Source organism: Hesperophylax consimilis, chromosome 27, assembly GCF_061612785.1.
Source record: "Hesperophylax consimilis isolate HC1 chromosome 27, BYU_Hcon_1.0, whole genome shotgun sequence".
NCBI lineage: Eukaryota > Metazoa > Arthropoda > Insecta > Trichoptera > Limnephilidae > Hesperophylax > Hesperophylax consimilis.
Window position 1 is genome coordinate 3,281,921 of NC_142862.1, and position 27,589 is coordinate 3,309,509.

General features: G+C 34.1%; 1 protein-coding gene across 3 annotated transcripts in view; it reads left to right on the forward strand.

Moving 5' to 3' along the window:
* LOC149410477 (uncharacterized) overlaps positions 1-27,589 on the forward strand; it is a 150,641-nt gene that overhangs the window by 17,186 nt on the left and 105,866 nt on the right. For 2 of the 3 annotated variants that reach the window (XM_089647751.1, XM_089647749.1), the window contains exon 3: positions 996-1,092. In XM_089647751.1, the coding sequence (XP_089503877.1) occupies positions 1,081-1,092 (12 nt within the window). In that variant the 5' untranslated portion in view covers positions 996-1,080. Of the gene's footprint in view, positions 1-992; positions 1,093-27,589 lie in introns of all 3 variants that reach the window. The other variant, XM_089647750.1, reaches the window with a different exon arrangement.

A 27,589-nucleotide genomic window follows, 5' to 3' on the forward strand; every position in this document is an offset into this window, starting at 1 on the left:
CACATGTTGAATGTCTCTCCTACTAGTTATACACTCTCTCTCTCTCTTACTACATGTTTATCTTTTCTCTTCGCGTATCCTACTACATGATTATTAAATTCTCTCTTACCACATGGTGAATATCTCCCACTAGTTATTCACCTTTTATCTTGCTACATGTTCATCTTATCTCCTACTTCATGATATTTAAATTCTCTCTTACTACATATTACTTACTACATTGGTTATCTCTCTCACTAGTGTTTCACCTTCTCTTTTGTTGAATATCCCCCTTATTAGTTTTTTTCAATATATGAATATCCCCTACTACCACCACAGAAAGCGGAAAATGTTGCTTGTGTTGTGATGGAGAACTTAGCCAGCCGCGGAATCGAACATACGACGGTTGGGTGGGACCCAAACGCGATGTCAACTCAACCAACGACCGGTCTAAACCACCTTTCTCTATCCACCGCCTCTCTTGCTACATGTTCATATTCTCTCTTACTACGTAATAATTTGCTTTCTTCGAATCTCTCCTACCTACTACATGACCATTGAATTCTCTCTTACCACACGTTGAATATATCTCTTACTAACTATTCAGCTTCTCTCTTACTACATGTTGAATTTCTCTTGCTGTTTGATCAACTCCCCTTTTACTTATTGGCGTATATTTCGTGTTGATCACATATGTCGTCAGACTGTATCGAATTGAAGGATGGAGATATGTAATTTAATTTAATGATGACCTCCTTGGTCGAGGGGTAAGGCTCTCAACTAGCGATCCGGTGGTTGCGGATTCAAATCCCGGCAAGCTGCAAAATAAATTATATATCAATTTCCATTTCCTTCCCCTCTTCACTACCTTCAACCTCACAACATACCCCAACTGGGAATGTCATAGTCTCACTTGTTGCAGACGGTTGAGAACTGTTTTTTTAAATGTAATATAAATATATTTAGGTATTTCTCTTATATTATGTACTATAAAACATTTGTTTTTATTCCAGCAGCACTCAACATTAGTATAATGTTGTTTGAGGTCCTATATCTGAAGGAGCAGCAAATTTAAGAACAGTTTCCTGCAATTTACACTTCATGGTTTACATGGTGAGTTTAATTCGTTATTATTTAATATGTTAGCCTTTTCTAAAACGTTAACCCCTCCAGCTTTTGAGGGTCATTTATGTCCGGGCGTCCATATTTTATAAATGTATTTTTTTCTTTTTTTCTATCATGAGAAAATGCATATTTTTTTGACGTTAGATGGAGAAATAATAATCTTTTCCAGTTTGCCTCAAATTTTTATACTGGAATCCATGAATAAAATAGTTCAAATGAATAATTCATTTTTCACGCCGCTATCGTAACAGTCGGTTTAACTTTAAAAAATGTTTTTTTATTGTATGAACGAGATTAAAGTGTAGGTACAATTTTCTTAAAAAATCGCCAAACAAAACGAGTGTGTTTTCGAAATATCGAGTTCTCTCTATTTTAAAATGTCTCGATGTTGTATTGTGCCTTTATGCTCCTTGAGAACATCTGGACAAGGTTTCTAAGTGATGAACGGTTATAATTTCTCAATGTTGTATTGTGCCTTTTTGCTCCTTAAGAACATCTGGACAAGGTTACTAAGTGATGAACGGTTATAATTTCTCGATGTTGTATTGTGCCTTTTTGCTCCTTAAGAACATCTGGACAAGGTTACTAAGTGATGAACGGTTATAATTTCTCGATGTTGTATTGTGCCTTTTTGCTCCTTAAGAACATCTGGACAAGGTTACTAAGTGATGAACGGTTATAATTTCTCGATGTTGTATTGTGCCTTTTTGCTCCTTAAGAACATCTGGACAAGGTTACTAAGTGATGAACGGTTATAATTTCTCGATGTTGTATTGTGCCTTTTTGCTCCTTAAGAACATCTGGACAAGGTTTCTAAGTGATGAACGGTTATAATTTCTCGATGTTGTATTGTGCCTTTATGCTCCTTGAGAACATCTGGACAAGGTTTCTAAGTGATGAACGGTTATAATTTCTCGATGTTGTATTGTGCCTTTATGCTCCTTGGTACTAAATGTACAACAAAATCCCACTCTCAATCAAAACTCACAACAACAACAAAAAAACTAATTAAGCATCGCGCCTTTTCTCCGCAGGGGTAGGCAGAGAGGACAACCAAAGGACCGCCAAACAATTCGGTTTTGGCACATTCATATTTCGTCTCATACATACTATTCTAGTATTCTGACTCTTTACATGGCCCGACTCAAGTATCTGATTCACTTGGTCGTGCCATGATTTCCTCGGGCGTCCCCGACTTCTGCTACCATTCACATTTGCATCGTATATTCTCCTTACACTCCTTTCTTCGCTCATTCGCTCTACATGCCCAAACCATCTAAGCGTCCCTTTCTTGATCATACTCATTACACTTAAATCAGCCTTGCACTCTTTGCGGATCTCCACATTTCTCACACGATCATACATGGTTTTACCACACATACGCCTTAAGGGATCTCATTTCTACAGCATTCAGTCTACTTTCAACAATATTATAACATTTGGCAACAAGCATAACAAGCTGGATACAAAACATAGGGATATCAGAAGTAGATAATATACTGACACCAAAATACAGACTGAAACTGAATCCACTCAACTGAACAAAAAAAAACTGTGTAATATATTTATAATTATTCCAGAAAAATGATTATTTAATATATTTATCCATACTACTAAATTTTAATAATATGTAAATGAAATCCTCATCAATGTATTATATATATATATATTTTTTTTTTTTTTTTTTTTTTTTTATTAAAACACAAATAACATTGTTTACATCACTTTATTTCGATACAAAATCTCAACATGTTTCATGAACCAAGTTCACTTCATCAGGAGCACAAGTATACTAAAGTTATAATTAAAATTAGGTCTAGAAAGAAGAGGTAGAAGGAGCGGGGAGGGGTAAGAGTGGGGGAGGGTTATTCAAAGTAGGAATTAAAATGTCATTAGACGGGAAAGACCGGGTAATTGGGAAAATATTTAAAATGGGGTTTATAAAAATTTTTTGTTTATTAATAATATCTGCTTTCATATTCACGTGTTTTCTTATTTCTAGGATTTCAAAATTATTGATTTGAGATACCTTGTAACCAGAATGTAGTATTTTAAAACCTGAATTAATATCGAAAGTATGGTCGTTATTTACTAAATGATCCGCAAATTCTGATTCACAGTTTCCCTTTAAAGCCCTAAGATGTTCTTTAATTCTGATCTCAAAGTTTCTATTAGTTTTTCCTATATAAAAGGAATTACAGTCATTACAGTTGAGTTTATAAACACCTGATTTTTTAGTTTGACTATCAATATCTTTATTATTAAGAATATATTTTTTAATTTGTTATTCGTATAAAACGCCTGTTGAATAGTGAAGGGGATGTTTTTATTTATAATTTTGGAAGTATCATTATCTACAAATAGAATTCTACGCCATTGTTTGTTTGTATCTCTATAAATAGGATAAATATAAAGTTTAAAGAATTTATGTTTAATTTTTTTATTTAGTATTTCATCTATCAATTTATTAGGATAGCCGTTATTAGATGCTATTTGTTTTATGATATTTATTATATTTATTAACAATGTTATTTGTGTTTTAATAAAAAATAAATAATGCCATCACAAAGTGAAAAGCAGTTAAAAGAAGTTTTCTTCGAAAAATTATATATATATATATATACACCTTTCAGAAGAAAATGTCTAAATGTTAGTGAAAACGTTATCAAAATCCGTTGGGAAGTTTAAAAGAACTAAGCTCACAAACAGACAGACGAGGATAGTTACTTTATTTTATACTATTTAGGAATGTGATGAATTTGGAATTTGTTAAATTTGTTATAATCGTAAATATGGTCCAATTCGAACAAAGTTTTAATGGCGGTATAAATATAAATAAACACTCTTTCTAAGCTTTAGTTAACCTTACATTTCAACATTTTAGTTCAGTCAATTATTATTTCTGTCGCAAGCCACCAATCTGAAAAAACTGCAAAACTTATTTCTCGTCTTATTCTGTTATGCATAAGAAAATAATCTGAAATAGGCTGCTGTTATAAAAAAACATGTCTTACTTTTTCCAATTCTCAATTCACTTTTTAATAACTCCTTAACACTCCAACCACCGTATTTATCAAAAATTGTTTTTTTTAGATACATTTAAAATACAATGTATTTTTGTTTATTTATTTATTCACGCCATGAAGGCTTTTACATGTATACAATGTTTAAGGTAAGCTGATAAGGAATATAAAATGATGAGTGTATATTACACAGCATAATAGGATATAGTACGAATAATATAAGCAGGTACAATGCTAGTTATCGTTGAGAGTTGTTGTACCATATCACACAGCTTTCATATCATGCAAATGATATCCTACCAGCGACATTTTTTTTACATTAGCTCAACACATGAGGCACTGACGAAAATAATTCCCCTCAGGGCCTATGTAATCTTTGGGGATGTTGTGTAGAGAGTCTTTTTAGGAAAGGAAGGATAGGAAATTTTGGGAAGGAAAAGGTACGAAAGGGTAGGAATCATTAAAGGACAGTGTGTCCAGGAGTGAAGGATGTGTGAATCCACCCCTCTCAGTGCAGTCTCCCCCGATCCGGCCTTCCACGCAGTTGGTTGGCAGACGCATCCGCCGTCAAGATACTGTAAATAATATTTGTCTTAACTCTAACATTGACATTTTTTCGGATTCACAGTCCAAATTCAAACGTGGCATCATGTCAATAATTTAAACTATTCAATGCGCATACACACACACACACACACACACACACACACACACACACACACCCACCCTCACCCTCACACACACACACACACCCTCACACACACACACACACACACACACACACACACACACACACACACACACACACACACACACACACACACACCTATAAACTACACAAGTAACCTGGTAATTAAGGATTAAACATACCACTTAGCAGACATTACAAGGAAACATATCATAACCTAACATAAACACAACATGAAGTATCTTATTCCTGTATATTGTTTTATCTCTGTAAATCATGTACTGTTTGTTTCTATAATATAAAAAAAAATAAGATCCAAAGGTGACTAATGGCAGAGGTGTTGGTTATCCAATAAATGGTTACCCGGGCGGCGGTACCCATACCCACCTCTCAAATTGCTTCTAACTGCCTCGAGCTGTCCAGATTACTGGCCATTTGCAATTATTGACAATCGCATCAATGACGTAAATTGAAAACGTCTCCAGGCCGCTTTAGTCAAAGTGATTTAGTTTAAATAGATTATGTTTATACATATTATCATTTCGAAATAGACATCTCGATTATGCACATCATTACCGCGAAGGCCACACGAACACGCTCTTACTAACTAGGCCTAGCCTTATTAATCAGAAATGAAGATAAATTAAAATTTTCCACGCGTACGCTCTCCAATGCTGATTTAACACGCCTATATAAAATTTGATTGGACGTTTGATTCGAGCTGAAAAAAAATCCATTACTTACAATAATTTAAACGCGATTAAGGTCATGAAAATGACCGCAGGTACTCGACAATCTAGGTACATTAATAATCCTAAACCATGTACTAACTCGAACCTACTAACTTAGGCAGGCACCAGTAATGTAACGGGTATGTGCTGGTTTAATATAGGAATATACTACTTTTAGTTGTACAAATACAAATGAATTCTGTGTAACGGTGCGCTCGCATTTTTAACCCTTTAGGCCTCTGACATATTTACCGTTATATTTCTTTCAAGATGCTGTCAGAAAATCTGAGAAATTTTTGGTGTATTTTCGCTTCTCAATAAACTCAAAATAAATGGGATATCTCTGAATGTATCCGACAACTAAAAGCTGTTTTTGAAAGATGCTGAAATAATTTTTTTAAATATTAAAATTGCAGATAAGAAAAAAAAACATATATTTTAACATACAAATGTATTCTAAACATTATAGCCACCTCAATTTTTATCATTACATCTAAAAAAAATAAAAAATATCATTTTTTTTCTCAAATTGCGTTCGGAATCTTTGGTTTGATAAAGGTGTACATTTTAATTATTCTGTGGTTAACTTTTTTTTATATAAATATAAAGCTTGCCGTTCTTTCATTATTTTTAACATCGTTTAGTTCATATTTCTAACTATGATGGTAAGGGAGACAAAACGATTTCCGTGAAAACATGTGAATTTGAAAAAAGCCAACAAATTGACTCTACGGGTACCAGCAGTTTGTTTCCAAAACCGAACAAATTACCCTGGGGAGTTAAATTGAAAATAATTGTAGCCTTCCTCTTTGGTGGTTTCCAACCTGAATACCACCTTAATCTATCCATTATGGAATAGCTCGGTATCCAAATTAGGCTTTTTCCTACTGTGTATATAATATCAATAGATAAGCCCTCTCATACCTAATTTCTATCTAAAAATAACACCACCTAGGGGTAATTTCATAATACAACCCCTCATCGAAATCCGATGCCTCGCTTCGAATACCTAGATATAAATGCAAGTTCTTTTAAGTATAAAACAGAGCACAAAGTTGTCACTCAAAACCCGTGTTGTAATTTGTTAATTTTATCGGCCAACAGCAAGCCTGAAAGGTATCGCGTCACAAGATATGGAGATGAACTTATCAACCCAACTTGATGTAAACTTGTTTTACAAGCTTCTAAAAATGTACGCGAAACCAACGAAGATAGTTCATCTTGTGGCAAAAGTGTTGTCGTAATTTGTTGGGTGACGTATTTGTTTTGCCAGAAAGAAATTTATCAATTGTTGCTTTAATCGATATGTCGCCTCAAAGCGATGTGTAATATATGTATATTTTTTAATATTCTTATCACTGATTAAATTGTTGATGATAAACTCCTGAAAAGCGTCTACCTAAAATATTGCTAATTGCGTCAAATTCGTGTTTGAAAAATGAACTTCACAAAGCTAGTCTATTGAGCGTAGAGACGAACTTGCTGGAAGACAAATTTACCGCATGCAGACCAGCAAAAGGTAAAACCAATGCTTCATTCGACTGCTAGACAATGCACTTTCTTTTTGATAGATGTTTTCTTAATCCAATATTTTTGGTTTCGGTGTTAATTTTAAGGTTCACTCACCCTATCTAGATAATACTCTGGTCGATGGTCCTAAGATAGTCTGATTACGTTGCTCTAAACTGAGGACTCATGGAAAATCTCATTGTCACTGGCGTGGGAGGTAAGAGAAGTACTGCAAAATGCAGATGCATTGGAGTGACCAAGTATCAGGTATCAGGAGCGTTAGACCGTGAGGAATGTAGGACTCTGGTTCATCAAGGTAATTGAAGCGGGGGTCACGGATCATTTCTGTATAAATTAATACTTTTTAAATGTTTTCATTACTATGTTTAAGACGAGAAATGAAACTAGATTATTCAGAAGGCTCTGAGCATAGCGAAGTCCTGTTTTGAGTCTATTGTATCGGTGTTTATTTGTATGCCTCTCTTGAAAGAATTGAGTTTTTATACGGAATAAACTATTTATTCATATTCACATTGCGTATGTACGGGCGCAAACAATTAATTCGTCTTAATATTTTAAAGCAGAACTTGCGAAAAGTGTATTTTCATTAAATAACTAGATGAGGTTAATTTAATTATTTTACGTAAATACACTTTTTGCAAGTAATGCTTTAAATTTTTTTTTTCTTTATTCATAAAATATATTTGAATACAGTTTTTACATGTTTTTGACTTCCACACTAGACACATGTCCGTATTATAATGATAATATATATTATATTATAATGTACACGTTCATAGATGGCGGTAATTTAATTATTTTAATCCACTTTTTGCAATTAATGTTTTAAATAATATATATTGTATTATAATATACACGTTTATAGATGGCGGTAATTTAATTATTTTTATTAAAATGCTCCTTTTGCAAGTCATTGCAAATACAATATTGTACCGATGATTCAATCCAGTATTGCATTTGTATACATTTCTTGAAATAATGTTTTTAAACGGACAAAACTATTTATTAATCTGAATAAAATAATGTAAATAACGCCATCTATGAACGAGAAGAGTATAATCGTTACTATCGTTCGACCGTTTTATTTTTCCGTTTCAAATTTTAGTTTGAGAATCGCTGATATTATCTTCAATGATTAAATATTACAATTTGAGGTTTTACACATTAAGTTATTCAAAAAAATAAATAGTTCACTCTTTGCCTTTTCAAATGATGATTGTAAATAACTAGCTTTCGTACCCGGATTTGCCCACGTTTTTTCAGTTAATTCTCCAACACCGACATAGACGAGGTTTTTTGCTGAAGTTTTTTTTTCATTTACCGGAACTTACTTAGTTGAACAGTGTTTTAGAATATTTTAGGTGCACTGTTCGTTCAACATTAAGATACGAAATAGACAAGATTCCAGCCAATTCTTGTCATTTTATTTTATTTTTCTGAAATACCGCATTCAGTCTCAACTGCTCCCAACCGTTGGAGCCAGTGAACTATTGCACCCCCAACTGCGGAATGTTGTGGGTCTGAATTAGTGGGGAGGGGAAGGATAAGGGAGAGAGGAAGGTGGGGGAGTACCTGGCTATTCAGGTCTGGTGGCCAAACACGGCTAAAGCCATTTTAAACAACGTTTCAATTCTGAATGGTGGTATTGCACCAGGGCGATACTGAGAGTATCTTCCACTCTGGAACGTGCCGCAAGAACACTATATATAATTTTAAATGAATAAATTGTGAAATAATACAATTTTATCAAATTAAAATTTACTTGCGCACGCCGGGATTTGAACCCGTAACCTTCGGCTTGCTAGTCGAGAGCCTCACCCCTCGACCACGGAGGGCGTCATTCATATTGGGAATATGACAGGAACTGGCGATTGTCCTTGTGACTTGTTGGGATAGTCATGTTTTACATTCGTCTGTTTATCTGAGAAATCAGACACTTTGAAAGGGTTAGGTTGCTTAAAAAACTTAACAACAATTCCCAAATTGAATATTTTTACACTGTTTAGTTAGATCTTTTTACTAGTGTGTTATGTTTACCCACCTCACTCATTTTAAGTGACGCTACGCCAGGCGGTTCGTTTGAAAACGAACATTCAGATCCTGAATAGAAAAGTCTCACAATTTACTGCGCTGCAAACTTTTGCCTTACTTTACTTTTGTCTTTAGGGTCTGGTTATTTCAATGTGCCCTATTCGGTGGTCAACTTATTGTTTATTGTTTATTGTGGTATTTTAAGTAGGTACATAGTTATCTATGTCCTAATACAATCCTTATATACATATAATTATGGTAACACATTTAAAATGAATCAATCACATATTTTCTTAATTTAATTTTAAATGTTTTTATGTTTTCTTCTGATTTTATTTCTTCTGGTAGCTCTCCAAATATCTTCAACGCTCCGTACATCAATGACTTTTGACTCTGTGTTTTTTTCCTGAAGGGGAGTCTCAATTCATTTCTTTTCCTTGTCTCATGTGTGTGTTTGTTCTGCAATTTATCAATTTTTCTCAGGAATTCACTAGACGTATGACCATTGATTATCTTGTAGATTAAAAATATGGTATTAAAGTAAATAATTTGTTTAAATGACAAGATATTTAACTCCTTCAACATGTTCTTAATTTTTGTGTATCTATTTTTCTTCAATATGGTTCTCATTGCTCTATTTTGTAGAATTGTCATTTGTTTCATTAAACCGTCGTTGGATAAGAATAGAATGCTGCTACAGTAATTTATGTGTGGTACAATAATTGCGTTGTACACATTTTTACTGGAAACTGTGTTAAGGAATCTTCTTATTCTTCCCAACAGTGAGATTTTTTAGGCAATCTTTTTAATAATTTGTTTTGTATTTTGAACAAAAGTTAATTTGGAGTCAATTATTACCCCCAAATATTTCATTTCAAATACTTCTTTCAATACTTCACCGTCTATCAATATGTCTTTTTTTGTTTGCGTTACTCGTTTTCCAATGTTCATGAATTTTGTTTTGTTTACATTCAATTTAAGTTTATTTTTCTTCAGCCATATTGATATATTATGTAGGTCTTCATTGAGATGGTTCATTATGAGTTCATAATCTTCTCCTGTTATATAAATCAGTGCGTCGTCTGCAAATAATCTTATTTTACAATGTTTCAATACTTTCACCATATCATTAATGTACATTATAAAAAGAATAGGTCCGAGAACCGACCCTTGTGGTACTCCCAATGTAATCTTTACTGGTTCGGATATTGTCTCACCCACTTTTGTGGTTTGATATCTATTACTTAAATAATCCTTGAACCATTTCAATGCCTTTCCTTTTATTCCATTTTTAGATAGTTTTTTAATAATTATATCTCTATCTATCGTTTCAAAAGCTCTCTGAAAGTCCAGGAAAACTGCGATCACATATTTATTTTTATCTGAGTCTTGTTTCCAGTCCTCCAGAACTAGATTGAGAGCCATTTCACAAGATTGGTTATTTCTAAATCCACACTGTTCTTCACATAATATATTCCATTTTTCTATAAAATCAACAAGTTGTTTTTTTATTATATGTTCAAGTATTTGTTCATACTTAGGGAGCGTGTTCACTGGTCTATATTCTTCACATTTTTTTGTATTTTTTATTTTCGGTATTGGGATGACTCTTGATATTTTCCATGATTGAGGGAACTTTCCTAAGGTGATAGATTCATTTATAAAATTAAGTAAGTAATTCTCAATGATTGGTAATGATTGAATTATTAATTGTATTGTTATTCCATCAGGACTGGGTTTTGATTTCATTTGTTTCAGAATTACTTTTAATTCCTCCTTTGTTATTTTTTTAATTTCCAATTCTATATTTCTTTCTTCAATTTCATCATGAACATTATAAACAATTTTCGGAATACTCTCGTTAATATTTTCAATACTTTTTATAAAATAATTGTTGAATTTATTGGCTATATTTAACCCATCTGTTCCAGGGGGGAATATTATGTCTTCATATGCAATACTGTTATTTTCATTTTTCAGTAACGATTTTATTGTTTTCCACATTTTCTTCTGATCTCCCCTTTCTTCCTCTATTTTAATTCTGTAGTATTCATTTTTTACACTTTTTAATTGAGTGGTATACCTGTTTCTATAGATTTTGAAGTTTTCCCAGTTGTCCGAGCTCCTCGTTATTTTTGCTATTTTATACAATCTGTCTCTTTCCTTTTGCATGCTTCTAAGTTTATTGTTGTACCATTTATTTTTTGATTGGTTCTTAGTTTGTTTTTCTGGTACAATTTTATCAATTGAATATTTTATATTTTTTATGAGTGTTTCTACCTTCATATCAAAATCTAATTCCATTATTCCATTCCAATTTTGTGCTCTGAGTTGTAATCTAAGTTCTTCTTCGTCATATTTTGCATAGTTCCTGTAAACTTTGGTTTTTATAAAATGTTTTTCCGTATTTCTATTTTGCTCTATAATTTGAATTATGGAGTGATCTGTGATTCTGGGTGAATCTAAAAGATTTACCTGTAGTTCAAATACATTTGTTATCACCAGATCAATTAATGTTACTTATGTTGATTGATGTCGTAGTTTATCCAAAGCATTCTCGAACCCCCCTGGTGCCAAACATACGGTCACGTGGTTTGGCTCCATCTCGACCAAATGATACCCAGATTTCGTGTTAGGGTAAGTCTGTTGATTTGAATATCTATGAGTATTACTTATCTAATAATATATACATGTTATACAAATACATTGATACCTGTTTTTAAATAATTATTAATACTCGTATTAAAAAAAGTCATTGTAAATAGTATTTTATCTATATATATCCACTAGGATGTTTTTCCACCTTCTCAAACTACACGACCTCGAACTATCTATGGGCCACTGGAGAGATGAACCGAAAGGAGTGTAAAGTGAGCGTGTCTGATGTGCCCGAAGTAAGGTCAATCTTTCCTCTTTTGGCATAAATTTATCAAACTTTTCCAAATTTGTATCGAAATTCTTTGTTAATAATAATAATTATTATTACTGTTTATTTCAGCTGAACAGAACGGTGAGTGCAATTCTGCATAATATGTCTTCCATATAAAAGCACACATAATAAAAATTTAAAATAAAATTGAAAATAGGGTGTTTGATGCCCGATTGGCATTTAAAATGGACTGTGTGTAAAGAAAAAAGAGATGTTCAATCGATCTTATTATTACCACAAGAAAATACGAGGAGATAGGAAAGGAAGGTGGTTTCTTGAAAATTCCGCGGGTCAATTATAGTTTATGGGTTTTACCATTCATTTTAGATTTTCACAACATGAACTCTGTAAGCCTCCGCATTCCGTATTTTTTACAACGTATTTATCATGTACACTAAGTTTTTAAGTTCCTAAAAAAATATATATATTATTTTTGAAGATATCTATACACTTGTAAAGCCTAAGCGGTAGTTAGTCTGTACAGAGCTTACTTATTTCATACGGATACAATTAAACCACGAGTATTCCACGGTTTTAAGTTAGACAATTTGGGTTTGGGTATTACGTTATTTGTCGAATCACTAATGTATTTGGATATTTTTTTCTTCAAACATTTTGCAACAATTATTGACGTCATTACTTTGATATAATTTACTCCAATTTTATAATTTTAATTTATATTTAACATATCTATACTAATACCTTTTTGAGGAATTATTTTGTTTGATAGGTGGCAATGTTAGATTACAAATAATACAAAGAGAGGCAGGATGTACAAGGGGCTTAAGAGACAAAAATAAGTACAAGGGGCTTAAGAGGCAAAAAGAGGTACAAGGGACTTAAGAGACAAAAAGAGGTACAAGGGGCTTAAGAGACAAAAGAGGTACAAGGGGCTTAAGATTTTGACGGCCGGCATAGTCCAGTGGTAACGCATTGGACTGCCATTCCGAAGGTCGCGGGTTCGAACCCGGCGTGCGCAAATAAATTTTATTTGATTAATTTGTGTTATTTCACAATTAATTAATTAAAATAATATATAGTATATTTGCGGCACGTTCCAGAGTGGAAGATACTACCAGTATCGCCCTGGTGTAAGACCACCATTCAGAATTGAAACGTTGCTCCAAATGGCTTTAGCCGTGTTTAGTGACTAGATCTGAATAGCCAGGTACTTCCCCACCTTCCTCTTTCCCTTCCCCACTTACCTTCAACCTCACAACATCCCCCAATTGGGGATGCCATAGTCTCACTGGCTCCAGACGGGAGCAGTTGGGACTCTTGTGAGGTATTCACTATAAAAAAAAAAAAAGTGTCAATTCAACACACTTTTTAAAAGTGATATAAAACGGCCTATAACCCAACTTAACGTAACCTATTTAACCTAGTGGGATGCCATAGTCTCACTGGCTCCAGACGGGAGCAGTTGGGACTCTTGTGAGGTATTCACTATAAAAATAAAAATAAAGATACAATAAGCGGTATAGGGACTCATTTCTACCGATTTATAACAAGTCATCTGGTGTAAAGATCACAGTTCTAGGTTTTATATTATGTTCAGTGCTATTATCTATGGGTCGCTAATCAATCATCGATCCAAATCATAATGTTCTGTAAATAAATTTATCTCTGACTCTTATTGCATGGACAAATCATGAATCTAGACAGGTTTCTGACCATAGCACATTTTTTTCACCTGTAAATTAATATAATTATATATCGACATACTTAATTTTATAACCGGAGGCGTCGCTACTATAGATAATGGTGTACTGTAAAATGGGATGACGTTGTGAATTTCAACTTTGAAACTAAATTACTTTTTTTAGAAAATCATTCGTGTCGAAAATTGTATTTCGTATGTTTTGCACATGTTTATTAAACTATTGAAAACATGGCGACAAAGTAAGGCAATAATAAAACTCATACTGCAAGTACCATTCTACACAGACTCAAACAAAATCTTCAAAACTCTAGACTCTAGACATGTCAATAAGACAACTTTACGCCAAAACTGCTCTCCTACATCTCATCCATAATAATCTTCATATTACAAATCAACCGAAAGCCATAATAAAAACCAGGTCATCAACAAATAAAACACTGAACATTCCGATAACACACACCACACACGGACAAAGGCACTTTCAATACTACGCAACCAAACTTTTTAACAGTATGCCCATTACTTTGAAACAATTAATGACTACAAATACATCTACAAACTTTGTCAAAAACATATCGTAGCCTGGATAAAAATCAAGATATTCACTTTATTCAAAAGATTATAATTCCAAACCAAACATAACCAAAATATGATAAGTAAAATTAAATAATATACACGTTCTTCAAGAATTATCCAAAAATACATACACTCGCATATAAATGTGTGTTTTCATGTTTCAATATATGTCTGTGAAAAAAAAAAAAAAAAACTTTCTACTACAACACATAAATACCTGTCACACTTAATCACAAACACGTTAACACCTCAGCACAGGTTCTCCTAGTGAGGTGTTCACGTAACATACAATATCACCCACACACAGTTTTACCTATATCAACCTGTGTTCTTTATTTTTTATACGTTTTTTCTGTACTTTTTTCTCTGTACTACAATATAAACCACTGTAATAATTTGTAAAATGTGTATTCAAGAATAGACATAAATAAATAAAGTCGCCTTTCGAAGTGGGGCGACTTGAGTTTCAATTTATTTGAGTTCCACTTTCATTTTAGTGAATGGCATATCTTGCTAGCTGAAACTCCGCAGATAGACTCGTTGTCGATGTCAATTCATTCTATTCTAGCAATCACGCGTAAACACGCGCACAAGTAAGCATTTATCTGAATTGAATGACATTACAGCAGTTAAAATACGAAAATAATGTAGGTTCCACCCAATTGGGATTTGGCGCAGTTGTTAGCGACGTCGACTCCAGTCATTGTGAAGGAAAGTTTAACCCTTAGTCAAACCAAAAACATTAACATATTATGTATTTCTTTGACATTGACACAGACATATGAATATAATAGACGAGAAGTTAAGGACGAGGGGTTGAAACAAGAGTTGCGGGACGCAGAGAGGAAAGCTGACTGTGATTCGTCAATAAATCAATCTGACAGTAAATAGGCATCTCGCATTATAATATCACCATTTAGTTCTTAAAAGTAAAATCTGCTTTTGAATGAATAGCAATTTTTACATGGGAGCGCAAATTACTCGCCACGTTATGAACAAATTTGCGAAGTCCAAATTCGGCAAAATAAATTTCTTCTATTTTCAGAGTCGAATATTTCGTTTACGTATTTAGTTAAGACACTTTTATAAATGTTCATAATTTACTTCCCAGCAACCAACCAGCTTTGTGTTCAGACGTATCTCGATGTGATAGTATATGTTTCTACAACTGATCCATATTATACGATGTGAATATGCTTAAAATAAAGTAAAATAATGCTTATATATGGAATGTAATACGACAATTGGGTTTATTCTCTTTTTCACATCTATTTTTACAAGTTTTCATATCACAAGTCACCATTTTGCCGTGTTATTTCGTAAAATGAACCGATTATGCCTCGACCATAGTTCGCACAAGAATGATGACGTCACGTTTTCTAAATTCACTTGAGGCAAAGATATTAGAAGAACGAGATGTGCTATGCGCAGTTCGTACTGAGTGGAATTGTTTTGCCGAGTGTCGCCGGTTTTGTTCACCAATACTACTGCACACCTTCGCTTGCGCTAAGGTATCCGCACTAATACATAGAACAGATTTCTGTGCGTACACGTCCCGATACCGTTCAAAGTACCCTAATTAGGTAGTACTCCGGCTACGGTCCGGCGGCCAACATAGCATATCTCGTTCTTCTAATATCTTTGACTTGAGGCCATACGCGAGCACAGCCGGCTCCAATGGAACCGGTATGGGGAGTGGGGAATAGTACGCTTTTAATCACTTAGGGCAGGTCTACTAATATTCATATGTCTATGGACATTGACTACTAGCGGCCCAAGAAATGGCGTAACTAGGTTAAAAATGAAAAATTGATGTATTGACTATAAAAACTTATTATATCAAATATGTAATATTCAATCATAAAAATCAATAGCAATAATTATTCAATACAACACTGGTATTTATTGAATTATTTGGCGGTTAAAAATAAGCCGACGTAGCACAGTGGCTTAGTGCACCTGACCAGCAATTAGAAGGGTGCTGGTTCAATTCCAGTCAGCGGCGTTTATTTTTTCAATTCATATTTGTCTTTCAATTAAATGATTGCTTGTAATAATTTGTAAACCTTATCTTGTAAACATAAGTTTATAATTAATAAAAATATATTATACTTTGATTTATTTATTATGTCGTGTCCTGTTATTTAAATTCATATTTTGCTAATTCGTGCTAGTTTTTCTATTTGTAAAACTTATATTATTTTTCTTATTCTTTTCTCCTATAATATTATTCTATACCTTACGATTGAATTATTTTCTCGTTTTTTTTGTTTTACTATTTTGTAACAAACATAAAAAATTGTACGCATATATGTATGTATATACTTACTTTTATGTTTGTTTTATTTACAATATCAGGTATTATTATTTGGATTCAATGTTAATCGTAGTATTAGTAATAATTTTTATATGGTTATATATATATACAGGGTGTATCGGCATGTACCCGACAAACTTTAACCAGCTATTCCTTAGCACATTTGGAGTAAAAAATGTTATGGGCACTTTGCTATCCGGTAACATTTTTTTTCAATTAAAAACAAAAAATTATAAAAAAATCCACACTCCCGTCACTGTCATTGGCATTGTTTCTCGTGTTCAATAAGCTGTTATTAGCAAGTGTGTCAAAAAGCGTCTTCGCTCTTTCATACACACTAAATAATAATAGTTAAAAATGAGACGAATGGTGCCATGCCATTTCGTTGTGATTGTAAAAGCGCGCCAATGTAGGTACGTACGTATATTATTCAACGAAACTCGAATAAAATATTGCCAGATGGGTTTTCAAACTGTGACAAAGGATAAAACAGTGGTGACATGTGGTGAAAATATGAATGATAAATTTTTTATTAAAAAAAAATGTTACCGGACAGCAAAGTGCCCATAACATTTTTTACTCCAAATGTGCTAAGGAGTAGCTGGTTAAAGTTTGTCGGGTACGTGCCGATACACCCTGTATATTATAGCAACGTATCCTGTTATATTTCTTGTAATAAAGTGTCAATTTCCTTGTAAAATTCCAACAATGCGTTGATAATTAATAAATGAAATGTCAAATGCCCCCCCCCCCGATTAAAAAGTCTCCCCAACATTTTAGCCTGTTAGTTCCAATTTTGGTTTTGTTTCGTGCGGATATAGTCCAATCTACAAACCGGCGAATTCTTCTTCGCAAAAATGTTTTATTTTAAATAATGTTCATTCTGTTCAATCCCAAAGGCACTGAAACTTTCGTGATAGATACTCTCAGCATCGCCCCGGTGAAATACCACCATTCAGAATCGAAATATTGCTTCAAATGGATTAGTCATGTTTGGTGACCAGATCTGAATAGCCAGATACTTTCTAAAGTTCCTCTTTCTTATATCATTCCCCTTCAGCCTTATAACATTTTGGATCCCAATTGGGGATGCCTTAGTCCTATTGGCACTGAAAAGTTGGATGAACTTATCCGGTACTGGCTGACGTGTACCCGGCGTTTGTCGACTTTTCTCTAATTTCAATATTGTATATGTATTTTTTTTAATAACCTTTCTTTTGAAATTCTCTAAACGATAGTGAAAATCCTATCAAACTCCGTTGCATAGTTTAAAAGAACTAAGCGCACAAACAGACAAACGCGAATGGTGACTTTGTTTTATAGTATTTAGAGATTAACGTTTGAAATAAATATTAGTGTATATCATCCCCATTTGAGGAATTTTTTGAGACAGAATGAAGTATGGAATGGAAAGGGAAAGGGGGAGAGGAAGATTAGTAAGATCTAGTCAATAAACTTAACTAAAGTCATTACGATCTTTCGAATTTGATTGTTACTATGTCCAAATTATTACATTTCACTCTGAGAGAGTAAAATTTTCTCGGCGTAAAGAGATCTCGTTTTAACTCGAGCGATTTGCTCTGTCTGTCTGTTAATTTATTTGAGTGTTCCGAGTCCGGTCAATACTTTCAAGATGGTAGCCGTGTTGGATAATACATTTTTTCCTCCGCCAGAGTTCGCATGATCGTTCCGAGAGCTTTAAAATCAGAATTATCAACATTACGCGAGGTCTACTGTTCACAGAACTACTGCTTAAGGCGAAGCTTAATGCCAAATCACTATTTTGATTAATCTTTATAACGAATTGATTTACATTATGAATACCAAAAAACATGCTTTAGATAAATTGAAGGTCTTCCTATCGTTTTGCTTGAGTAGAAAACAAATAAAAAATAAATTACTCAGTAAAAAATATAAATGTTAACTACTAAAAAAATATTTTTTCAATAGAAATGTATGATCGCATAAAGGAAACAACTTTTAAAAAAATACAGTATTGTAGCTAAGATTATCTGTGACAGTTTCCCTTGATTAACTATTTTGCTTTCTTATAAAATTATTTACAAAATAAATAATTACCTTTTTTTGCTTGAAATCTGGACTCCGTTTGTCAAGCGATTTTAATACCTATTACCTACAATATAAGGTATACCAAGAATATACACATTTTTAGCTTGTAGCTTCCTCTTAACATTTCGTCTGTCTGTAAATTTGTTTGTGTGTTCCGTGTCCGGTCAGAGATGGTAGCCGTGTTGGAGAGTACTTTTTACTCCGCTAAAGTTCACATGAGCGTCCTGAGAGTTTTCAAATCGGAATAATAAACCTTAAGCGAGATCTACTAGTTCACAGAACTACAAGTTATGTTATTTATTATTAGACTGCATCCGCGTTGTGTGTAGTTATCTAATTTTATGCACAGTATCGAGTCTAGTTGTTTTTAGATTTTGCGTTTTTTTATTTCCATGTTGGGGGTAAACTTACAAGTTTGGTATAGCTTTACTACTGTCGCTGGGAATATTTATAAATACATTTGAATATTTAAAGCTTGCGCTAGTTCCTTATTGTAGTGAATGAATAAGGTTGTACAGTCAGCTTCGTTGTTTTCTAATTTCCCGAATGAACACAGAACGTGGATAGTTACATAAAGTATTGAAAACTGTATGAAAAATATTGTAATAAATGTACGTAATTAAAAAAATAATCCCACAAAGGCGAAGCCTGAGTGTGGGTATTATATGTATTTTTATCTTATTTCCATGGTTTAAGTGGAGATACAATATCAAATATAAATTTAAGTTATTTTAAAAGAGTTACTGTACAGATGCAATATGCAATACAAGAAACTAAAGCATGAAATATGTAAGAGTTTTAAAATAACACAAAAAATAAGGTAAATACATAGACATATGAATATTAGGTAGACCTGCCCTAAGTGATTAAAAGCGTATTATCCCCACTCCCCATACCGGTTCCATTGAGCCGGCTGGGCTCGCGTACGGCCTCAAGTGATATTTGAAAACGTGACGTCATCATTCTTGTGCGAACTATGGTCGAGGCATCATCGGTTCATTTTACGAAATAACACGGCAAAATGTTTACTTGTACTATGAAAACTGGTAAAAATAGATGCGAAAAAAGAGAATAAACCCAATTGTCGTATTACATTCCATATATAAGCATTATTTTATTTTATTTTAAGCATATTCACATCGTATAATATGAATCAGTTGTTACTATCACATCGAGAAACGTCTGGACGCGAAACACAAAGCTGGTTGGTTGCTGGGAAGTAAATTATGAACATTTATAACAGTGTCTTAACTAAATACTCTGAAACTAACTACGACTCTGAATATAGAAGCTGCCTTACTTTGCCGAATTTGGACTTCGCAAATTTGTTCATAACGTGGCGAGTAATTTGCGCTCCCATGTAAAAATGTCTATTCATTCAAAGCAGATTTTACTTTTAAGAAGTAAATGGTGATATTATAATGCGAGATGCCTATTTACTGTCAGATTGATTTATTGACGAATCACAGTCATCTTCACTCCCTTCGTTCTTCAACAGTTGATTTTACCCCTCGCCTTTATCTTCTCGTCTATTAATTCCTATGTCTGTGGGTAAATACTAGTTTTTAAAGAAGACATCTTAAAAAGTGAATTAGCAGACAAAGCATAACAAATCATAAAATATATCAGCTGTTTTGAATGTATGTGAAATAATAAAAAAATAATCTGTCGGATATAAATGCTACAGATAACTTTGCTAAAACTTATAAGAAAAAAATATTTAGTTCAGTCTTTTTTAGCCAAGATTAGATATAGTTTTTTAAAGATTGAAGGTTTACACACGTGGTCCTTTTAAAGGTTGTACATAAAGAATTATACATTTTTGGAGCAATAAAACTAATATGCCTTTGGGCCAACCTGGTTTTGCAGTGAAGCACAGCATATTCACAAGCGCCACGATTTGTCTTTGGCTGGCACGATTTGAATTGAGTTATAAGTGTTGGCGTTGCGATGATATGCGCTGTGATCTGCTAGCCAGGCGATATTTGAATACGGCAGGAAACAGGGTCAGAACAAATTACGGAGCGCCGTAATTACGCGGCTGTCATCTGTCAAAGTGACAGATACCATACAAAGAAATGATATTCGGCGGCAGTTCTCCAATTGACCTACCCCCTCTCTTGAGGAAGATTATGGCGTAATGTGTCAGCCCAACATATAATACGCACATGCCACGCCCAATTTTTGCGTTTTTATACACAATTATACTAATAACTCACTTGGTACCTGTCCGATTAAATTTCATCATCATCATCACTTTTGGCTCTACAAACCCTGGTGGGTCTTGGCCTCCTCAAGAGTCTTCCTCCACACATCTCGGTCCCGCGCCAGCTCTCTCCAGTTTCGAAGCTCCAAGGTAGACAAATCTTTGAGGACGTTGTCGCTCCATCTTAACCTTGGCCTTCCCAGGCTCCTTCTCCCTATCGGTCTTAAGCTCAGCAGGGACTTTGGTTCTTGATGCTCGGTCATTCTCTCCACATGACCTAGCCACCGAAGTCTTCCCAGTTTTATGAACTTTGTGACGTTTAACTCCTTAGACAGAGTATAGAGCTCATTGTTATAACGTCTGCGCCAAAATCCATTTTCTAGAACCGGTCCGAAGATGCGCCTCAAAATTTTCCTTTCAAAAACGTCCAGTGCTCGCTCATTCTTCTTAGTTAGAACCCACGTCTCGGCTGCGTACGTAAACACTGGTCTAATTAGTGTTTTGTACACTAATATGATTATATCACTAATATGATATAATATGATTAAATTTATTTTTACTTAAATTGTGGGTTAAAATTAGGTTCAGATTAGACTAAAAGAAATTAATCTGTTGCGTAATAGTTATTTTTGCGAATACAGGGTCATTCCTAACCCACCCCCAGAGTTGAGGTAGTATATATTATCTCACAACCTGAGGTACGAGGTCTTATTTCAGTTTCAACTTGTGTTATATTTCATTGAAAAAGAAGATAATACTAATAAACCTTAACGAAATATGAAACAGAACAAGACACAGAAAAATAAACAGATAACGGCCGCAACTAGGAATTGAACCTAGGATCTCTTTTCTTACCGGGACAGGCGTCTTAAACCGCTCGACCATTGGGCAAATCAAATACAAATCTTCTTATTCGATAATACAGGGTTTTCCAATAAGAGGTGATATTTTGATATTCAAAGAAACTTTTCCCGTAAAAGATCAATGGTTTCGTTGCTTGTGTGGCACGTAGTGCCGTCTTGTTGAAAGTAAACGTTGTCCAGATCAATACCATCCAATTCCGGCCATAAAAAATGATTAATCATCTCTCGATAGCGCAATCCATTCACCGTAACTGTTGCTCCAGCCTCATTTTATAAAAAGTAAGGTCCAATGACTCCGCCGGACCATAAAGCGCACCAAACAGTCACACGTTGAGGATAGAGAGGCTTTTCAACAATAACTCTTGGGTTTTCCGAGCCCCAAATGCTACAATTTTGCTTCTTGACGAAGCCACCGAGATGGAAATGGGCCTCATCACTCAAGATGATATGCATTTGATTCACTCAAGTGAATTTTAATAATTTCAATGCGTTGTTGAAGCGTGTATCGTTCCATTTTCATTAATGGCATAGTTTCTACTTGTCAAATGTCAAAAAATGACAGCTTCGAAAGTAACATCTACCGAAATAGCGGGCTATTCAAAATAACACCTCTTATTGGAAAACCCTGTATATTACATTGCTGGGTACAATATTCAAAATAAGTTGTTCCTGTGTTATATTTGTTTGTTTATTCAAGCCATTCTGAAATATAGCACTTCTCATCAACTTTCGGAAGCTGTTATAGTTCAGCTTATTACGAATCCAAATGTTCTTGCGTGTTTCTCGTCGCCTGTCAATGTAATATATACATCTCCACAGTGTGTTAGAAGAGAACTGGCGAACTGTTTGTAGAATGTCTGGCCTGACCTTCACCGGGCAGCGAACGCATCCGTTGGTGAGTTACCGAGTGGACCATCCCGAGTGTCAGAAGGTCAGGCGATTGCAATTATGGGAGACAAGGTATTATCATTTGCCCGTTATAAGCCAAGGTGTATTGCGTAAAAGGTGGGAAGGTTTTACATCAATATCCGTTATGACAAAATAATTTTGCATGCATCTATATAATATAATGAAGAGTTTCCTAGTATGGGTTTATTTTGAAACAAATCTACAGTTTTTTTTTTAAACAGTTGAATGCATATTTCAAAGCTCCGTAGCTCGTGATCGAAACAGTGTTGCAGCATGCTGAAGATAGTTGCATTGAAATATAAATTCCATTCTGACAATCCTTCGTAAATTTCATCACGCCTGAGCTCACCGTTGATGTTTTTTGTGCTTCAGATTTTTACCGAACAGATATTCTGCTTTATAGTCATAATAATAATAATGTGTGTAGAGTAATATTTTATTCGAAATAAATAACATTTAAGGTTAAACGTAACGTATGTTATAATCTACGCGTTCATAGCTGGCGCACATTTAACTATTTTATGAAAAAACATTTTTCGCAAGTTATGCCCTTGAAATATTGAGATGAATTATTTGTTTGCGGCCGTACATACGCAATATGAATATGAATAAATAGTTCCGTCCGTATACAACCTCAATTCTTTCAAGAAAGGCATACAAATACAATATTGTATCCGTGATTCAATCCAATATTGTATTTGACCGGTCAGTGGTTGAGTGGGCATAGCGCTTGGGTCTCACCCGAGCGTCGCGTGTTCGATTCCTCGGCTGGCTAAGTCCTCCATCACAACACAAGCAACATTTTCGGCTTTCTGTGGTGGTAGTAGGAGATTTTCAAACATTGTTGGGTTATTCGTAACCTGGGAATGTTTGTCTTTCTTTAAAAAAAAAAAAAAAAAAAAAAAAAAAAAAAAAAAAAAAAAAAAAAAAAAAAAAAAAAATTGTATGTTTTTCTTGAAAGAAATTGTATGTTTTTCTTGAAACTATTTATTCATATTCATATTGCCTATGTACGTGCGCAACAAATAATTCATCTTAATATTTTAAAGTATGACTTGCAATAAAATATTTTTATGAACACGTAGATTATAACGTACGTCCTCCGCATACCCAATTTCTACCGATTTATAATAAGTTATTACTGAAGATAATATCTATACATTTGTTGGTTCCTTGAGAACTCCTCAAAATGACAATTCAACACACCTTTAAAAGGTGATATAAAGAAATTAAAAGTTATTAAACAAAAACTAGTAAAAGTGATGAAACAAAAACTCATTAAAATGACAATTCAATAAATACAGTTTTGTATTTATTTTGCTTATATAATGCACTTACATAATGTTGATTGACTAGATGATCATTTGTGGAAAAGTGAGTGGAAGGGTTAAGTTTTTCCTTTGGGGAAGATTTAACCCGGACAACTAAATCGGAAGTTAAATAGTAGTAGTGAATTGGTCATTAGAATAGAAATTATGAACAAAAACATGATTAATATCACACAACACCAATCAAAATCATACTAATATAGTAGTGAATTGTTCATTAGAATAGAAATTATGAACAAAAATATGATTAACATCACACAACACCAATCAAAATCATACTAATATAGTAGTGAATTGGTCATTAGAATAGAAATTATGAACAAAACATGATTAATATCACACAACACCAATCAAAAACATACTAATATAGTAGTGAATTGTTCATTAGAATAGAAATTATGAACAAAAATATGATTAATATCACACAACACCAATTAAAATCATACGAACATAGTAGTGAATTGGTCATTAGAATATAAATTATACACAAAAACATGACCAATATCACAACACAAATCAAAACTGTAATTGTATACTGGAACTGTTAAACTAACGGGCTTGGCGGATGCGTCAATCAGCCAAAATGCAATGTTGCCAGTTCTTTCGCAGCCAGTTAAAGACTTTTGTATTAGCAACTAGTGAACCCCGCAGTGCTTCAATGGCTTTCTCGGGCGTCTCCGACTTCTTTCACCATGCAATACTGTATACCACAAATTTAGAAAACTACATTATTTATTTATTACAAAATAATACATTGCAATGTATTATTCAGTTATAATGTATTATTCCCAGTGAGTTTACAAAACTCATTTCGGGAACGACAACTTTATATTAAAGACAAGACAACATAGAAACATTAATATAAATAAACGCAGAAGTTATTTTGGAGTTCCAAAGAAAGAATGTGTCAGTCATTAATAAAACTGCTGAGGAAATAGCTTTTAAGAGCTTTTGCCAATGTTTTTTTGTTCGTTGCCGGAAGTTTTAGATAACTTGGTAATGCGTTGTATTGCTTCTGTGCAATGTATTATAAGGAGTTAATTCCAAATTTAGTCGTGTAAGTAGACGACGATAAGTGTATTTGATTTTGTGATTACATCATCTTTAATTCGACTCCGTATCTCATTCCGGTGCAGAGAAATTGCGTTAAGTATTCCTCGAGCGTCCTCGACTTGTTCTACCATTCAAACCACTCCCTAAACACTCCTGGCACTAATAAGAACAATGTTTGAAATTTTTATCGAAATTCGTCGACTACTTTTTTAGTTTTGCGAGTTCAAACAAACGCAAGCTGAATTTTTAGATATTAAGATAATTCTAAATAGAAATTGTACAGTCTTTATACAATGTATAACAAAAACACCGTTTAACGGTTGTGAAGTGATTTTTCATTAGTAAGGGTGAATTTGTTTATTTAATTTAGCAATGTGCGTTTATATTCTAATCCTCTGCCATGCGTATCATGTATGTACGTAGAGATTATAACTAGGTATTACCTTCCATGTAGCAGTCATGTAGCAAAGTTCCCGAACGGTTAGGCACTGGCAGACGTTCACCAGGAGATACGGTTTACTAATGGAAGGTATGTTCTAATTTATCACCTGTTACTTGCCTGGTGTGTGAACACAGAACCCCGGCGGTGGTACACGTCATGTACTCGTACGTATCACTGTTTTGCCGTGAAGGCAACCTTTTACCTTTATTTTGAGTATTTGGGGGTTTACTTTTACGAGGATTGTACCTTATATACCATTCTATCGGAATGGAATTGGAAGCAAGAGTCTCAACTGCTCCTAACCGTCTGGAGCCTGTAAGACTGGCATCCCCAATCTGGGTATGTTGTAAGCCTGGAGGTAGTGAGGTGGGAGAGGAGATGGGGAATAGGAAGGTGAACATATCTTGTCACCAAACACGGCCAAAGCCATTTGAAGCAACGTTTCAATTCTGAATTGTGGTCTTAGGGCGGCTAATGAGAGCATCTTCAACTCTTAGATCAGCAACATCAGCATCTATAGGCAGACTGATGGAACCTAAGCGCAAGCCAAATACTAAGTTTGGTGATCGCGTTTTCGGAGTTGGGCCGAAGGCTTGTGCGCACGCCGGGATTTGAATCCGCGACCTCCGGCTTGCTAGTCGAGAGCCTTATCGCTCAACCACGGAGGAGATTCGGAAAAGTTACCGATAAGTAACAATGCAATTTTTTTCTCTCTCAGCATATCGAACCAAAAAACATTAAAGGTATAATAAAAGTGGACCTACTATAGAGCCTTGGTGTAATCCTGATTCAACCTAATTTTGGCATTTCCCACATTCACCTAAGCAAAATATATTCGTCTTAACTATGAAGCAGAATTTTACTTCGAAGAACTCTGGAATAGTGAGATCTAGAATAAATTCATCATCAATCATGAGTCTGTTTTTATTTTTCGCTGTAGGGCTATCAAAATTATGTGCACCATGTGATTTAAATCTATTTGCGTAATCAATTTTTAAGTCTAAAAACGTACTGTCGAATTCGTCCTAAAAGGTTCGTCTCCCCTTTCACTTTCGCAACGTAACGAATAACGATCCGCATTACCGTAGGACTGGTGATGTCTGTTAGATTCCCACGGTCTCTGAGAGACCTTACCCGGCACCGTCCCGATACCGTGGCCGTACGTATACGGCGTATCACGCCTCTCACCCTAGAGAACTTCTACTGGATAGTGTATATCGGATATAGCGAGTCCGGTTAGGCGGATAACTCTGTTAAAACGGAATATTATTTATGTTGTAATAGTTATTTCTTTCTTTATTGCTTAAAATCGTTACGCGTTTTGTTTTGTTTACTTTTCATTGGTAGCGAAGGAATATTAAGACAAGGTGCCTCTTTTGGTTTTGACCCAAAGTTGGCCTTCGTGAGGTTATCATTTTAACTTATTTTAGTTATGTTTATGCATTGTTTATGAAATAAGTTTTAAAGAGGCACAATGTAGATCCTAGGAAATAAATTGTACAGCGCCCTTGAGGTGATTTTTCACAAAAACGGCGCTATACAAATTATCCAATTATTATTATTATTAATGTAAAGAAATGCTACATATAAGTTATATGAAAGTATCATAAATGGTGTGTAACGAATATTATTTTAACAAGTCCTTCATTAAATTTCTTTTCAAAATTACATATAACCTCGTAGAATCCCTATTGGCCACAATCAATTTCGATATCAATCACCGTCTACTAAGAACCCTGAAACTTTCCATATTCCTTATCAAAGAACCAACTTAACTTTCTCCAAACCTTTTGTGAGAATATGTCGACTGTATAACATCCACTGTAGTGGCAAGATTCGGGACGCATTTAGAGATAGCCCCCAGAATCTTACAAATTTCTTCTATCTCTTGTTTTAACTTGTCTCAAACTTTATTGTCTCTTGTTTAGTTACATATTATTGTACATCGTTATTGGACGGTTGGTATTTGTTATTTCTTTGTATTTTTTTTAATGTTAACCCTCTGTCTGTTCTGTTCACTAACTTTTCGTGTGCCGGCACTAAAATAACGCGATGCGCCAGCTGATTCTATTTTCGTAATATTTACTTGTTTTTTGAAAAATTATGTATTTGTGAATTGTACCTTT